Genomic DNA, 17,171 nt, shown 5'->3' on the forward strand with positions numbered 1-17,171 from the left:
ATACGATCTAAAACATATAATTTTGTTCTCCAGTCGTGAAAATGTACTCTTCAATAAGCGGACTATTAATTTGTGGATGCCCCTTGTGAGTTACGGTATAAGCTATCATGTATGTATCTTATTTTGTCATATGATACGTATGTGGGGCAATCCTACCTGCTTCACAACTCTTGTTTGTGCACAATTTCTTGTATCCCAGATATATCAATTTAGCACACTGGTTTGCCATGCTGGATATGAGGAAAGTAGTGTGCTTTTGTATCACAAAATATCCCTTCTGCTTTCTGGTATCTTAGGCTAGTATCAGATACCAGATGAGAGAGAGAGATGAAGTTGTGTTTCCAAACACTAATGGTTTAGATAGAGGGCAGTGTCGGCTTCTGCTTGACGTTACCGATTGCTCAGGACGTCCCTGTTGCTTTATTAGCAGCGCAGGGTGTCCACCCGGCTATCTGACTGAGAGTGCCTTGCTGCAGAAAATATAGGAAACAGGGATTTTATTGCCTATATCCCTGTCTGTAAGAAAAGGGGTCTGAGGTAATATGAGGTATAGAATGTTCTGCTGTCGGGCATCAGCATTGATTGCCTCAAATGCCGGATGAGAGACACTCAGCCAATTACTCTCAGTGTGAAGTGATAGGTCAAGGTAGTAACTTCTGCTTTTCTGAAAGTATTCCCTGTCACTCTCTGTCACTCTCTCTGTTACTTTTGGTATTGCAGAGAATAGTGTCATTTCATAGTTCAATGGCAGTTGTTTTGTAAATCATAAATGTTCAATCTAGCTGATTAAGCACAATTGGCAGCCGTAGTTGCACACCAAGCACTCACTATGATAACACTAAATCAGGGTTTATAGCTTCCTGTCAAATACAGAAAGTTCAGACAGCAGATTGGAAACAATTGTTGTACTATGTGTGCTGAGAGATACTCTAAATTGTATCAAATTTGTTGCAATAGTTTCATATAGCCTTAACCTTCCTAACCCTCCCCTCTAGTGCCCAACCTTAACCTTCCTACCCCGCTGCCTAACCCTCCCCTCTAGTGCCCAACCCTAACCTTCCTACCCCGCTGCCTAACCCTCCCCTCTAGTGCCCAACCCTAAACTTCCTACACCACTGCCTAACTATCCCCTCTACTGCCCAAGCCTAAGCTTCCTACTCTGCTGATTAACCCTCCGGCTAGTACCCAACTCTAACTTTCCTAACCCGAGGCCTAACCCTCCCCTCGAGTGCCCAACCCTAAACTTCCTACCCCGCTGCCTAACCCTCCCCTCTAGTGCCCAACCCTAAACTTCCTACCCCGCTGCCTAACCCTCCCCTCTATTGCCCAACCCTAACCTTCCTACACCACTGCCTAACCCTCCCCTCTACTGCCCAAGCCTAACCTTCTTACCCCGCTTCCTTACCCTCCCCTCTACTGCCAAACCCTAACCTTCCTACCCCGCTGCCTAACCCTCCCCTCTAGTGCCCAACCCTAACCTTCCTTCACCTTCTGGCCTAACTTACCCTGTGACTTACGCTCAGATGCAGGTAGTTGAGATTCTCTCATTGGCATCCTCATCGTTGGGAATTTGGCGCCGATCTTCTGGCTTCTAGTTGGGATGCCAGCATTACTATTCTGATTGCTGGTATCCCAATCGCTGGGATTCTAACCAGATCTCTATACAATAGTATAACACAATAATAATATATTTTATATTATGATATATGTGTATGTATGTATCTATATATGTATGTATGTATGTATGTATGTACAGTATGTATGTATGCAGTGATACTTTTCCATGTGAACGGTTCATTGCTCAGTAGAAAAGTCTGAGGGTGACTTGTATGTTCAGGACAGCGCCCACAAAGTCCCAGAGAAGGGAGAACCCGAGAATCCTGGAAGAATTGTATCACAAGTGACAGATATATTACACTGTTATGTAACCATTACTTTATGTCTCAGTCGCAGGACCCGGCTTCCTACGGTGCAGATTCCCTGCTCGTCCGCTCATCGAGACATTACCTGAACATCCGCTACACCCTGCTGCCATACCTCTATACTCTGTTCTACAGAGCGCACACTAGGGGGGAGACGGTGGTCCGGCCGCTGCTGCATGAGTAAGTCACCATTATAAATATTCTAAGGAAATGCTGTGCGCTTATAATGAGGGTATTAGATACATATCACAGTAACGGTGCTTAGGATAAAGGATTTTTCTTAGCACATTATACAGTATGTTGCACAATGTAGATTATAGGCAGATTATTAGAGAACTATGGGTCCTATTTACTAAGCCTTGGGCAGAGAAAGAGTCCCAGCCAATCAGCTCCTAGCTGCCATAATACAGGCTGTGTTTGAAAAATGACAGAAACTGATTAGTTGCTAATTTATCTCCTTCCCAGGCTTAGTAAATAGACCGCTAAGTAGCCTGACATTGGTTTGTACACATTTATAATGACATTCAGTTGAAGTATGATGTGGGTGTGTATAATAATAATAATAATAATAATAATAATAATCTCTGTTCTAGATTCTACTCCGACAGCCAGACCTGGGCAATAGATCAGCAATTCTTATGGGGATCTGGTCTTCTGATTACCCCCGTTCTAAATCCGGTATGTAAACTAGTTTAAAAGAAAAAAGAAAAGAAAAACTAGAACCTTATTCTGACGTTGTAGCAGCTCCTGTTAAAGATCCAGATGGTAATTCAACGTCATATGATCGACATTGCCAGAATGTGAACACAAGAAAAAGGTTGAAGTAGTAGTCGACACGAGAATCGGTCACCATGAGTTTTTTACCATTTTTGCTTTCACTATTTGTGGGACTTTTTCATGTTTTCCACATTGACTCGGAAACGGTAAAGTGGGCCAAAGGGTGGACGCAGTTCGCTTCCTTTATTCAGCAATCGTGTAATGCAATATATATTCCTGGGCATTCCTTTATAAGGTCAGTAGTGTGAGCCGTGAGGATTGGGGGGGGGGGGGTCCTTGGAGAGAAGCCCATAGTCTACAGATGTCATCGCCTATTGGGTACAAGCTCTGAAAGTAATGATTTCTGGAGCTTACGGTATATGGAGAATGCAGCTAATCCTCTGGAAATACCATTTTTCATCCTGACTCCAATCACCTACTAACCTACAATGCAGACTGCTGTAATACTCTGTGCTTACTTACATGTAACCATTTACACGCTCCGTATTGTACAGTGTGGAAAGAAGAAACACAATAACTGTCTTATATAATTGTCTCTGTTACTTTACACATCTAGAACTCGGAATATGTGTCCGCCTACATCCCTGACGCCGTGTGGTACGACTATGAAACAGTAAGTGACCACTTCCATTCATATGAAGTCATTTAGCATGGAACTTTAGGCAGGGCCAGCTCTAGCTGGGCTCCACAACCTGAGGGGCCCCTGAGTCTATCACAAAATGAAGGATGACTCTGAGGCGCCCTTGTAGGACGTAATGCACACAGAAGGTGCTGAACCGCCAGTAGGCTGATGTTTTCCTTAGGGTGCCGCCGGGGGCAGGGAGCAGCACAACTGGCCACCAAATAATAATTCCTATCACTAACCTGCATGTGCGCCCCGCCCCCTCGCTGACTCTCTCGGCTCCTCCCCTGACGCTCCCTCCCATCCCGTACAGAGGTAACGGTGCTCCGCTCTGGCCTCAGCATCTGCTCCGACACGTGGATACTGTAGCTCTGACACGTGGATACTGTAGCTCTGACACGTGGATACTGTAGCTCTGACACATGGATGTATCTGATTGTAGTATTGTTGAATCTCTAGTATATGACACACTCGTCCCCTCATCCAACAACCTGAATTAACTCTCTAATTCCATGGAGATATTCTAGAATGCAAAAATCAGTGCACACTGCTGATAGAGGAATCAGAAATGTATCATTATTTATCATCATTACCACAGTCAGGAAGGTACTACTGATACTGTAATAATGTCCCCTGATCGTCCTCACAGGGGGAGAAGTCCTCATCCAGAAAGCAGCGTGTGACCATGTACCTGCCGGCAGACAAGCTGGGATTACACCTGAGGGGAGGCTGCATCTTCCCCACGCAGAAGCCGGCCCGCACCACGGAGTACAGGTGGGAACAGCCACATATAGTATGTAACTAGCCTGCGGCCCTATCGCCTATCCCAGAGATTGCACAATGCTATTATTATGGTGCACCTGCAGGATAGGTGTAACACGGCTTCCTACACCAGGGGTGAGATTTAATAGGATTATGAGATTCAGAAAGTGAGAGATTTGGTGAGAAATCTCCAGGTTTTTTAAAGCGGCAATCATTTACACTGCAAAACCAGTTGTAAATCTAGGTGTAAATGATTGCCGCTTTAAAAAAAAAATGGAGATTTCTTCCCAAATCTCACTTTTTTGATTCTCTCATTCTATTAACTCTCACCCCAGATCTTCTGTCTCCTATTCTCAGTATACTTGTCTCATTCAGTCATTATAATTCGAGCTGTGCGGTTCTCTAGAAACCCTAACCCACCGGATGTCAGGTAAGACATGTGGGATGGTGATATGATCAGTATAGATGCAGGCGATGATGCGGATGATGAGATCTTCTGCGATGGCTCAATTAGTAACTTGGGTTTGTTGAAATAATTGTGCGCTACTAGTCTTCCTGTTCTCCGGGAAGGGGGGCTTCATGTCCTTTCCCAAGATGGCAGATGAGATCCCTACTGAGCAAGTGTATAGTCTCCCTGGGACAGTGTAGAGTGACATAGTGGGAGACAAAAGCTCCCTGCTTAGCTCCCAGGAGAGACCTTGAAGGTGGGGCCCCCTCAGCTCCTAGCCCCATAGCAGCTGCAGTATGTACCGTTAAATCAGTTTTCATTTAAAACACGCTATACAGTATCTATGCTTATTCCTCCCTTGTTTGGAAATAAATATGTTTATATATTTATATATCATATAACTTGCATTTTGGTTTATTACTTTTTTACTATCCATATGTTTCAGTCGTAAAAATCCTCTTGGACTTATAATTGCGCTGGATGATACCAAGTCTGCCAAGGGGGAGTTCTACTGGGATGACCTAGAATCTAGAGGTATATGCAAATAATTGCTGTGTTCCGTCTTGTAGCTGCAAGAAATTATGAATTATTATATGATTTCAATATTATTACAATTATATAAAACATCTCAAAATAATATATAAAACTAATTACATAACAGCACACTGAATTCCCCCCATAGAGGTTTTCAACTCAACAGTATAATAATTAATCAAACTCTCTATTGTCTAATGCGCTCCATACTCCAAACACACAATACTTCAAACAAGAAATAAAACGGACAACAGATTGGCGTCTCAATATTTCATCTTTTTTCTTTTCCTTTTTGCATTTATACACAGTGTATGTCTATGGACGAACAGATATTCAGAAATAAATAAAGTAATAATAAGGCAAATTAAATATTTTCAATTTACCAGGTAAATACGTGAAACATTACATACTGTATCTGAGACTTTCTCTTTGATGGGGATTTATTTGGATATTTTTTATTATATTTTTGGGTCAGCTTCTAGAGCCTTGTATTTTGTAATTAATCACCAATACCAGGTGCTTGGTGGCATTTTCTCTTTAACATCAGAGGTCGGAGATCATAGTAAAAGTAAGAAAACCGCTATGTTTAAATATTAAAAACCCACAGAATATTAATATTATTAAAAATAGAGGTCAACCTTCAATGCATATATGACAAACTTTATGGACATGATATTACATATCACTGTATTAATCTGACGGGATTATTCCCATTTTGTTTCTTTTTTGATTTCCCCAGGCACCATAGAATCAGGCACCTATATTTTATATAGCTTCTCTGTTACCAATGTAAGTATTTGTCAACTAAATCCAAAAAACATTTGTTTGTATGTGGTTAGACCAACATAAGGATTACATATGGGGTCCAATCAAACACTATGGGATTTATTCAACTGGGTGTTCACTTCAAAAGCGCTCAACTTGTAACTTCCTGGGATATGCAGGCTCCCGATACCTACGGTATTCAATAAAAGTGCAACTTTATCAAGTTGAATAAGAACACTGGAAGATACCATGTACGAGGACTTCCGTGCAGGTCACTGTAACACCTCTGCCATATAGAACTGTAGAGAAGAACATTAGCGCAGCAATCTCTGCGGAACAAGCGGAAACCTCTACAGATGTACGATCTGCAATGAGACGTCTATATTCATACAATTAGAAAGAGAAGAAAAGTACTCTCATTATGTATTTAGGATCCAAGTTCTTATCATAGATTCACATTTTTGATATGCCTAAATGTCAGTAATTTTACTTAAATATGAAATTGATCAAATATTGAGAGAATGAGTATCTGAAATTTAAGGTGAAATAGTTTGAAATCAACTTGTATATACCTTTTATAAACACGGTTATGTTGATTAATATTTGTACACTTAATACATTGTTTAATACATATATCTTTTCATATATGTCACAAATTTGCTTGGAAACTTATTCGCCTAACTGCATACAGTGTGCTACTGCCATAATAAGAAAAAAATCCTGAATATGATGCGTTTTTTTAGTGACCATATTGACATCACTGTATATGTTAATTGTTTGTTGGTGTGTGTGTGTGTGTGTGTGTGTGTGTGTGTGTGTGTAGGTATTTTCTTACTTTAATCGAATCAAAGTTAAGTTTTATAAATACTAACAAAGTTGTGCTCCCCAAAAAGTACTTTTCTTCTCTTTCTAATTCTACTAATAATTCTTAAGGCCCCCATACATAGAGCCGACTTGTCCTAAGGACAAGTCGGACCCAATTCTCCTCCGAGCCGCCTGGCAGCTCCCCGGGAGGCTCACATACTATTAGGACTTGAGGTGCCTTTTTTTACATGTGATAAATAACAGGGAGCTGCAGGGCGGTGAGGAGCAGTGGGGGCGGGCAGCGGCGGTGGCGGCGGCTCTCAAATGAGTGGCCGGCTGGGGAGGAAGGAGTGGGGCAGCAGCGTTAATCAGACTCACTGTCCAGCGCCGCAGCGGGCGGGTAGCAGCAGCGGCTATTATATCTTTAAAATAATGTGTCAAATGACTCTCCGGCTTTTGATTGGCTGAGATAGAGCACTCTCAGCCAATCAGCGGCTGCAGAGGGAGGCCACTGATTGGCTGGGAGTGCTCTATCTCAGCCAATCATTAGCCGGGCAGTCATTTGACATGCTATTTTAAAGTTTTAAACTGGACACAGTGGACACTGATGATCATTCCGGACCCGACGCCATGTCATGAAGAAACGATTTGGTCCGATTTAACGGGCCGATTGATCGCAATCGTCCGAAATCGGACCAAATTGGCTCGATGTATGCCCACCTTCACTCTCTGGGGAGCACCTCCACAATTTAATAACAGATACTGAGGTACCAACCAATCTTTAATGCGGACTAACAAACCATAAAACATTATTGTGATCTCCATACAATTGTGCGAGAGGCTTGTGCACTGGTATTTTCCCAATTCGCCTTTCCCCGTGTTACACATCTATATTAATGTCTGTTGTACTCAGTGCATTCTATGGGGATCGAGTTAATCTTTGTGTTTCAGAATATTCTGAGACTGGAGGCGACCAGGGCGGCATATACGGACCCCAACAATCTGAAGTTTGAAGAAATAAAAATCCTTGGCCTCCCCAGGGGCAGCAGAGGGGTGACAGTACGGAAAGATGGCGTTGTGCAACCCTCGGGTCATTCCTTTACATATGATCATTACCAGGTGGGTGTCATCACGGTATCTCAGGTGTCTGTCTCCTTCATCCAATGGCATCTTTCCTTCTGTCACATGATCCCCTTCCTATTCCACGCATGTGGAGCTCCTTCCGTGTAGAATGCATGAAATAGATACAATGTAGAATGGAATCTGGGAAATGCTCCCAATGCTACGAGAAACCAGGTATCACCCAGCCCCTGGGTCAGGCTGGCATTACTCACACCCCCAGTGACTTACATGGTACCCACTCAATTGAATATTTTACCCATAAGACTATAGTTCCGAAGGCTGACAGAGGCATCCCACTAATTCAAATACCTCTCCCCCTACCCCCAAACCCTAGCCCTCCTTCCCATTCAGCCCAACCCTGTTCCTTCTTCTGTAGTTCCTAATCCTAACCCTCCCCCCTCATCCTAACCCTAACCTTTCCCATTTGTGCCTAATACTGATCCACCCCTGCATCCTAACCCTAACCTTCCCCCTTAGTGCCTAACCCTCCTCCGCATCCTAACCTCCCCCCACTGCTTCCTAACCCTAACCTTCCCCCTTAGTGCCTATCCCTAACCCTCCCCCCACATCCTAACCCTCCCCCCACATCCAAACCCTAACCTTCCCACTTAGTGCCTATACCTAACCTCCCCCCTTATTACCTAACCCCCCCCGCATCCTAACCCTAACCTTTCCACTTAGTGCCTAACCCTCCCCCGCATCCTAACCTCCCCCCACTGCATACTAACCCTAACCTCCCCCCTTATTCCCTAACCCCCCCGCATCCTAACCCTAACCTTCCCACTTAGTGCCTAACCCTCCCCCGAATCCTAACCTCCCCCCACTGCATCCTAACCCTAACCTTCCCTCTTAGTGCCTATCCCTAACCCTCCCCCCACATCCTAACCCTCCCCCCACATCCAAACCCTAACCTTCCCACTTAGTGCCTATACCTAACCTCCCCCCTTAGTCCCTAACCCCCCCGCATCCTAATCCTAACCTTCCCACTTCGTGCCTAACCCTCCCCCGCATCCTAACCTCCCCCCACTGCATCCTAACCCTAACCTTCCCTCTTAGTGCCTATCCCTAACCCTCCCCCCACATCCTAACCCTCCCCCCACATCCAAACCCTAACTTTCCCACTTAGTGCCTATACCTAACCTCCCCCTTAGTCCCTAACCCCCCCCCGCATCCTAACCCTAACCTTCCCACTTAGTGTCTAAACTTAACCCTACTCCCGCACCCTAACCCTAACCTTCCCCCTTAGTCCCTAACACCCCCCCGCATCCTAACCCTAACCTTCCCACTTAGTGCCTAACCCTCCCCTACATCCTAACCTCCCCCCACTGCATCCTAACCCTCCCCCCCACATCCAAACCCTAACTTTCCCACTTAGTGCCTATACCTAACCTCCACCCTTAGTCCCTACCGCCCCCCGCATCCTAACCTTCCCACTTTGTCTAAACCTAACCCTACTCCCGCACCCTAACCCTAACCTTCCCCCTTAGTCCCTACCCCCCCCCGCATCCTGACCCTTACCTTCCCACTTAGTGCCTAACCCTCCCCCGCATCCTAACCTTCCCACTTTGTCTAAACCTAACCCTACTCCTGCACCCTAACCCTAACCTTCCCCCTTAGTCCCTAACCCCCCCGCATCCTAACCCTAACCTTCCCACTTAGTGCCTAACCCTCCCTTGCATCCTAACCTCCCCCCACTGCATCCTAACTCTAACCTTCCCTCTTAGTGCCTATCCCTAACCCTCCCCCCACATCCTAACCCTCCCCCCCACATCCAAACCCTAATTTTCCCACTTAGTGCCTATGCCTAACCTCCACCCTTAGTCCCTACCCCCCGCATCCTAACCTTCCCACTTAGTGTCTAAACCTAACCATACTCCCGCACCCTAACCCTAACCTTCCCACTTAGTCCCTAACCCCCCCGCATCCTAACCCTAACCTTCCCACTTAGTGCCTAACCCTCCCCCACATCCTAACCTCCCCCCACTGCATCCTAACCCAAACCTTCCATCTTAGTGCCTATCCCTAACCCTCCACCCACATCCTAACCCTCCTCCCACATCCAAACCCTAACTTTCCCACTTAGTGCCTATACCTAACCTCCCCCCTTAGTCCCTAACCCCCCCCGCATCCAAACCCTAACCTTCCCACTTAGTGTCTAAACCTAACCCTACTCCCACACCCTAACCCTAACCTTCCCCCTTAGTGTCTAAACCTAACCCTACTCCCACACCCTAACCCTAACCTTCCCCCTTAGTGTCTAAAGCTAACCCTACTCCCACACCCTAACCCTAACCTTTCCCATTTGTGCCTAATCCTGTTCCACCCCTGCATTCTTACCTCCCCCTTAGTCGCTAAGCCTCCCCCCGCATACAATCCCTAACCTTCCCCCTTAGTGTCTAAACCTAACCCTCCCCCACATCCAAACCCTCCCCCCGCATCCTAACCCACTTATTACCACAGTGCCCATGTATCACTGCAGAGCGCGGCTCCTCAATGCCTGTATCCCGTGTTCCGCAGGTTCTGCACATCACCGGTCTGCAGCTGGAGCTGGGTCAGTCTTACACTGTGGAATGGGATCAGCTTGGATCCGGTAATCAGGAAGACTCAGAAAAGATTGATTGTCACCCGGAACCTAACGCTAGTGAGCAGAAGTGCATCAGCCGTGGCTGCATCTGGCAGGTGGGGCAATAGCATTATTAATGCACAATGAGGCTAATATACTTATAATAATCTCTCTATCTGATCGTTGGCTTGTTTCAACCTTTTGCCAATGTTGACCTACAGCATGTCGACCATTTGGTGTAGCCCTAGGCACTGTAGATCCTGCCATCTACACCTGTAAATTTGCCCCAGTCCTTGCCCCATGGGCCCTGCATTTGGCAGTGTGGCTCCATTCTGGAGACCTGGCTGAGAGCAGCATCAGGGTTCTTCTCCTGGTCCCTTCATAACATGATGTAGGCCGGGTGGGGCAAGTGTCTGGCAGGGAGAGCAGTGTTACCCGGCTATGGCGCTGCATAGGGGGCAATATAAGATCACTCAAACATCTAGGGCAAGATGTGCTCTCATAGTAGGGCAGATGTACTAAGAGAGAGATAAAACACAAGGCAATCACCTACTGTCACTTTTCAAGGACTGTCTGCAACATGGCAATTAGGAGCTGATTGGCTGGTACTTGCTCACTCGCCGAGGCTTGGTACATCTCCCCCAGTGTATGTCTATGGTCATTGATTGCATTCTCTCACTTGGGATGTTTGCTGACTATTACCGTACTGAGGATGTTCTCTATTCCAGGCTGCCAGTACCCCGGGCGCACCGTACTGCTTCTATCCGTTAGACTACGGTTATGTGGTAGAGAAGGAAGTAACCACAGATACGGGTATCACCGTGGATATATCCCTGGGCCCCAGAATGGTGCAGCGTTACAGTACGGCCGCCGCCATCAACAAGCTGCAGGTGGTGGTAACCTTCCACGAGAACCACATGCTCCAGTTCAAGGTAAAGGACATTGCTAGGGATGGGCGCACATGCTTCACTTCAGGTGGCTCAGTGGGAAAGAGCGCTTTCCCCAGTGTGTATAGCTCTATCATCCCCCCCTGTAGTATATCTTCTAAATTAACATTTTACTTTCCTGCTTTTCTCCCCCAAAAAATCCTTGCATTAACAGATAAAGAATTTTAATTTAAATTATGGATGGCCATCAACCATCAATGATTCTAAATCATCGATGGTTTATGACGATGTCGAACACTTTTGCCATCGATGGGGGAGAACCAGATGGTTTCCCTCCATCAATATCACAGCAGAACCGGTTTCCCTAGGAGCCGTGACACAGAGCATGGCTCTGCACTGCCACAACCCTGAAGCCCTGCCCCACAATCTGATTGGACCATGGGCCAGTCAGTCAACGAGAATGGATGACCATAAATAGCTAAGACTTTCGATGCATGGTTATCCATCACGCAGTTTGTTACTATGGATGGCTAGTTGCAGTATCGCCATCAATGGCAACCATTGTTGCAACCATGTCTATCCCTAATTCAGATGCCCTTGTTTTTCTACAGTCTTTTGCATAGTAAGGGTGCGATGTACTCAGCATTGCATGCACAGAACGTTTCATGACCTTTATGATTCTGCTAATTTACCAAGTTAAATGCCTGCCCAAACTGAATATACAGTTGAAATATTATATTTTGATTGGGCCAAAGGGTAGAACTTTCTATTTATATCGTTTTCAGGAAACACCAAATTTTTTAGGGAGAAAAATCCATACCCTAAGAAATAATAAAATAAATGTTTCATAAAAATATAGTTATCCATTGATGGCCCAAATAACCTTATAATTGTGTGCTTTTAAAATGCTTTTGTATTAAAAAATTTTTTACAGAGCAATATTTTTTTTATTTTTTTATTTCAATTTAAACCAATCAAATCAAAAAGTAAAAAAAAGTAGAAATAATTATTTAGGGGTAATTTGAAGTGACTTAAATATTTTTTTAAATTAGAAAAAGCTATTTTTTTTTCATTTAGCAAAAAGTAATAAAAAAAGGAGAAACATTTATGTTAAAGTAATGTAAGGCCACTTAATTAAAAAAAATGTTAAAAGCTATTTTTTTTTTTCATTTTTAAATAAGTACTTTTCATTATGGGTGGACAAAAAAAATGAAAAAGTTAATTTTGAGGTAATAGAAGCCCAATTTTTTCTAACCTAGTAACAACATTTATTTGTTCATTAAGCTAATCAAAAATTTCTAGTTTCCAAATTAGTAATTACGGGTGTGTCCCAGAGGTTCTGAACCAAGTGCTGCCCTTTTTTTCTTAAAATTTATGCAACGTTGCATCTGCTGTGCCTTTGCATAGACAGACATTTATTTGGTCTCCTAATTCCGTTGTTCTCTGCTCTGAGTGGCTGTTTCATATAAGAAATCATGCATTCTAGTTTATATTATTGGGTTTTTCTTACTTAGATCTTTGATCCTAACAACAAAAGATATGAGGTTCCTGTACCCCTGAATAAACCCGCCAGTCCCACCAGTACGGAGCAAGAGCGGCTTTATGAGGTTGTTGTTGTTAAAGATGGAAAGTTCGGACTACAGATCATCCGGAAGAGCAACCGCGCGGTTGTGTAAGTAAGAATGACTAACTACTCCCAGGGGTACCAAATTTTTAAGAAGAGAACTATTTTCCAGAACAGTTTGACCACCATTGAATTTAAGAGTTACTGAATTTTGCTGTAACAAGCAGGCCCTCTTGGCATACCAGGTGCCGTGCAACTCTACTAGCGATTGGCGTCTTTCCTAGGCAAAAATGCATCCTAGTCGCAATGCGCTGGGACTAGGATGCACCAAGAGACTGCTCAGATTAATGTGATATGCAACACTTAAATTCATCTGTGTCCTTTTTTTTCCCATGCAATGCTCTGCTGTGATTTATAGATATATTGCAACCAGAGCTGTAACGAGACAATTTAGTGCATTGTGACAGAAAGAGAATTGGCGCCACTACTCCTTGTATTAAAAAAGAGGCTGCTGTATGCCAAAGGCACACCTAACAATATTGGTGTGGCTTCATGGGGAAGGGGTGTAGCCACAGAATAGTACCAATTCACATTATGCCACACTGTAGAATACGTTAATCACATTACACCACACAGTAGTACCCCTTATACTCAATACACCACACAGTAGAGCCCTTTATACAGATTACACCACAGAGGAGCCACTTATACACATTTTGCCACACATTAGAGCACCTTATACATATTATGCAACACAGTAGAGCCTCTTATGCACAATATGCCAAACAGTAGAACCCTTTATACATATTACATCAGGTACAGCTCATCCAACTCACTCATCCCTCTTATCATCATAATCATTATTCTTGTATCTTCCTCCACTTCAATCCCCCTCTTGTGGAGCAGCAATGATGCTGCTTACTTAGTTGTGTAAACCAACAGCCCTGGAAGGTGCAGGGAGCAGCCAGGAAGGGGGAGTTGAGCGGCAGGAGGATGAGCCGCGTTGCTTTGCTGCCGATCTTCAGGTCTTGCAGCGCTGGCCAGTTAGCTATGTGATGTATGTACTGTGGATCTACATTTACCTGTAGATATTTGTATAAACAACCTATAATAATTATTTTGATGTTTCCTTTAGTTGGGATTCCTATTTACCCGGAATGACCTTCGAAGATATGTTTCTTCAGATTTCCACCCGGCTTCCGTCAGATTATATCTTTGGACTTGGGGAAACTGAGCATAGAACATTCCGGCATGATATGGGATGGAGAACAATCGGCCTATTCCCTAAGGATCAGCCTCCAAGAGTCAGTATATACATTCAATCATTCATAAATAATCATTTTTAGTTGGGCAGATATGTGATATGGGTTCCTGCACCTGTGGATAAGAAAGTCCCCCACCACTAGTCTCCAGATATGTACAGTTGGCTTCTTATCATCATCATCAATTCACACTTGCAAAAAGAGTGTCTGGGAACTAGAGATATATGCCGACCCCATGTTTTGGTTTTGTCGCTGGATCCATCCTCGTGTTTGGATTCACATATCGGTTCAGTTTAAAATCTATACATTAAAATTATAATTATTGAAACAAATTGATGAAAGCATCTAAAGTCATACACTGTCTGCAATCCAGAACCCGATATTTGAATTTAAAATCTAAATTCCGACCCAAAGATCCAAGCCAATTTGAATTCGTAAAGGATCTCCTTGGAAGATCTGGATGGGTTTTTAGTGGATACACAATATTTGGGTGGAATTGGATTTCTGGAGAACTTCCTGTCTCTACTGGGAACAGGTCCAGCTTTGCATTGCTCGCAGTGCTCTCGGAACCTTGCCTATGGGAGACGCCCATTACAGCCCGGATGCATCTATCTGGTCATACTTGTAGATATGTACATTGCTTGTATACTCTCAGATCCGGAGCACGTGCAGAGCAATAACATGCATACACGCTCTGCAATTAGGCTCTGCATCAGCCTCTGTAGCCTCTAACGCACCTCTGCGTGACAAGAGTAGTCTCTAACGCACCTCTGTGTGACGAGAGTAGTCTCTATCGCACCTCTGCGTGACAAGAGCTGCATTCTGTATTATGTCAGACTATCGATCTATTCACGTTCTAACACTCATATAAATGCTATATACTGTACTGCATTCTTCCAGGACCACCTCAATGCGTATGGCACTCAACCATTCTACATGGGGTTGGACAATGACGGGAATGCACACGGAGTACTTCTGCTGAACAGCAATGCTATGGGTAAGGGAGATTTTACTTTTCTGGGTCACTGACTGTGTCATGCAGTGTGAGGGGAATGGAGTTATCGTGTACAGGATCCCAACATGGCTGACATGCCAATATAAAATGCAAGTTAAAGTATTTTAACAATAGGGGCACTGTAACTTTAAACATGCCACTGTAGGATCAGGATTGAATCGCACATCAAGCAGAACACATTATACAGTACAGATCTCTACTATATAGCCTTCCCGGCAGAGTCTATATTTCTGTTCCAAATCACTAAACGGGAGCGCGCTTTGGGATCCAATCGTCATCAAATGCGGCTGAAAAACATTCTTTTTTATTCGATTTTGAATATATTGTCAAAATCAAATAGAATGTTCATCAGAATCGCTCTGTGTGTATGCTATATAAATGAGATATACTGTAGGTCACTGGTAGAATTTCTTCACTAATAAATCATTTTTCATATGTAATGCTGCACCATATGTACTACTGTACTGTATGTACTGTACTGTATGTACTGCTGTACTGCATGTACTGTATGAAATGCTGTACTGTATGTACAGTATGTAATGCTGTACTAGATGTACAGTATGTAATGCTGTATTATACGTTCTGTACTGTATGCACTGTATGTACTTCTGTACTGTATGTACTGTACTGAATGTACTGCTGTACTGCATGTACTGTATGAAATGATGTACTGTATGTACTGCTGTACTGTTTGTACTAATGTACTGTATGTACTACTGTACTGTATGTAATGCTGTACTGTATGTACAGTATGTAATGATGTATTGTATTGTATGTACTGTACTGTATGCACTGTATGTACTGCTGTACTGTACTGAATGTACTGTATGTACTGCTTGTATGTACTGTACTGCTGTACTGTATGTACAGTATGTAATGCTGTACTGTATGTACTGCACTGTATGTAATGCTGTACTGTATGTACTGCACTGTATGTAATGCTGTACTGTATATACTGTACTGTATGTGTATTTCCAGATATGAGTTTGCAGGATTTGCCAGCGTTAACGTACCGCACTACCGGCGGGATTTTGGACTTTTATGTAGTTTTGGGCCCCAAACCAGAAGCTGTCGTCCAACAATACACAAAGGTGAGATTTGATCATTAGAACGATCACGTTTATGTATATGTCTTATTATAGTACCTAACTATATTCCATGTCTATTCCTTTTCTGCAGCTTATTGGCCGCCCAGTTATGCCAGCCTATTGGGCGCTGGGATTTCAGCTGTGTCGCTATGGATACCAGAATGATGCAGAAATCTTGACCCTGTACAATGACATGAAACGTGCGCAGATTCCTTACGTGAGTTTTAAAAACTGATTGTAGAAGATTAGTCCAATGAACCCGATTTATTCCTCATGCATCATGTATCTGTATAGCACAATATATACAAGGCAGTGTCACCGCTGTATGATACAAGGCAGTGTCCCCACTGTATGATACAAGGCAGTGTCCCCACTGTATGATACAAGGCAGGGTCCCCACTGTATGGTACAAGGCAGTGTCCCCACTGTATGATACAAGGCAGTGTCCCCACTGTATGATACAAGGCAGTGTCCCCACTGTATGGTACAAGGCAGTGTCCCCACTGTATGATACAAGGCAGTGTCCCCACTGTATGGTACAAGGCAGTGTCCCCACTGTACGATACAAGGCAGTGTCACCACTGTACGATACAAGGCAGTGTCACCACTGTATGGTACAAGGCAGTGTCCCCACTGTACGATACAAGGCAGTGTCACCACTGTACGATACAAGGCAGTGTCACCACTGTATGATACAAGGCAGTGTCCCCACTGTATGGTACAAGGCAGTGTTCCCACTGTATGATACAAGGCAGTGTCCCCACTGTATGATACAAGGCAGTGTCCCCACTGTATGATACAAGGCAGTGTCCCCACTGTATGATACAAGGCAGTGTCCCCACTGTATGGTACAAGGCAGTGTCCCCACTGTACGATACAAGGCAGTGTCACCACTGTACGATACAAGGCAGTGTCACCACTGTATGGTACAAGGCAGTGTCCCCACTGTACGATACAAGGCAGTGTCACCACTGTACGATACAAGGCAGTGTCACCACTGTATGATACAAGGCAGTGTCCCCACTGTATGGTACAA

At 44.0% G+C, this 17,171-nt stretch overlaps 1 protein-coding gene across 1 annotated transcript in view; it reads left to right on the forward strand.

Moving 5' to 3' along the window:
- LOC146019754 (maltase-glucoamylase-like) overlaps positions 1–17,171 on the forward strand; it is a 146,258-nt gene that overhangs the window by 76,507 nt on the left and 52,580 nt on the right. Inside the window, exons 18-31 of the mRNA XM_083152286.1 lie at positions 1,948–2,102; positions 2,516–2,600; positions 3,256–3,312; positions 3,971–4,095; positions 4,977–5,065; positions 5,805–5,854; positions 7,586–7,753; positions 10,274–10,435; positions 11,048–11,251; positions 12,721–12,878; positions 13,906–14,074; positions 14,933–15,029; positions 16,026–16,138; positions 16,227–16,352. Coding sequence (XP_083008412.1) covers positions 1,948–2,102; positions 2,516–2,600; positions 3,256–3,312; positions 3,971–4,095; positions 4,977–5,065; positions 5,805–5,854; positions 7,586–7,753; positions 10,274–10,435; positions 11,048–11,251; positions 12,721–12,878; positions 13,906–14,074; positions 14,933–15,029; positions 16,026–16,138; positions 16,227–16,352 — 1,758 coding nt within the window. The remainder of the gene's footprint in view (positions 1–1,947; positions 2,103–2,515; positions 2,601–3,255; positions 3,313–3,970; positions 4,096–4,976; positions 5,066–5,804; positions 5,855–7,585; positions 7,754–10,273; positions 10,436–11,047; positions 11,252–12,720; positions 12,879–13,905; positions 14,075–14,932; positions 15,030–16,025; positions 16,139–16,226; positions 16,353–17,171) is intronic.

The sequence above is a fragment of the Crinia signifera genome, chromosome 7 (assembly GCF_055691185.1).
Source record: "Crinia signifera chromosome 7, ASM5569118v1, whole genome shotgun sequence".
Taxonomy (NCBI): domain Eukaryota; kingdom Metazoa; phylum Chordata; class Amphibia; order Anura; family Myobatrachidae; genus Crinia; species Crinia signifera.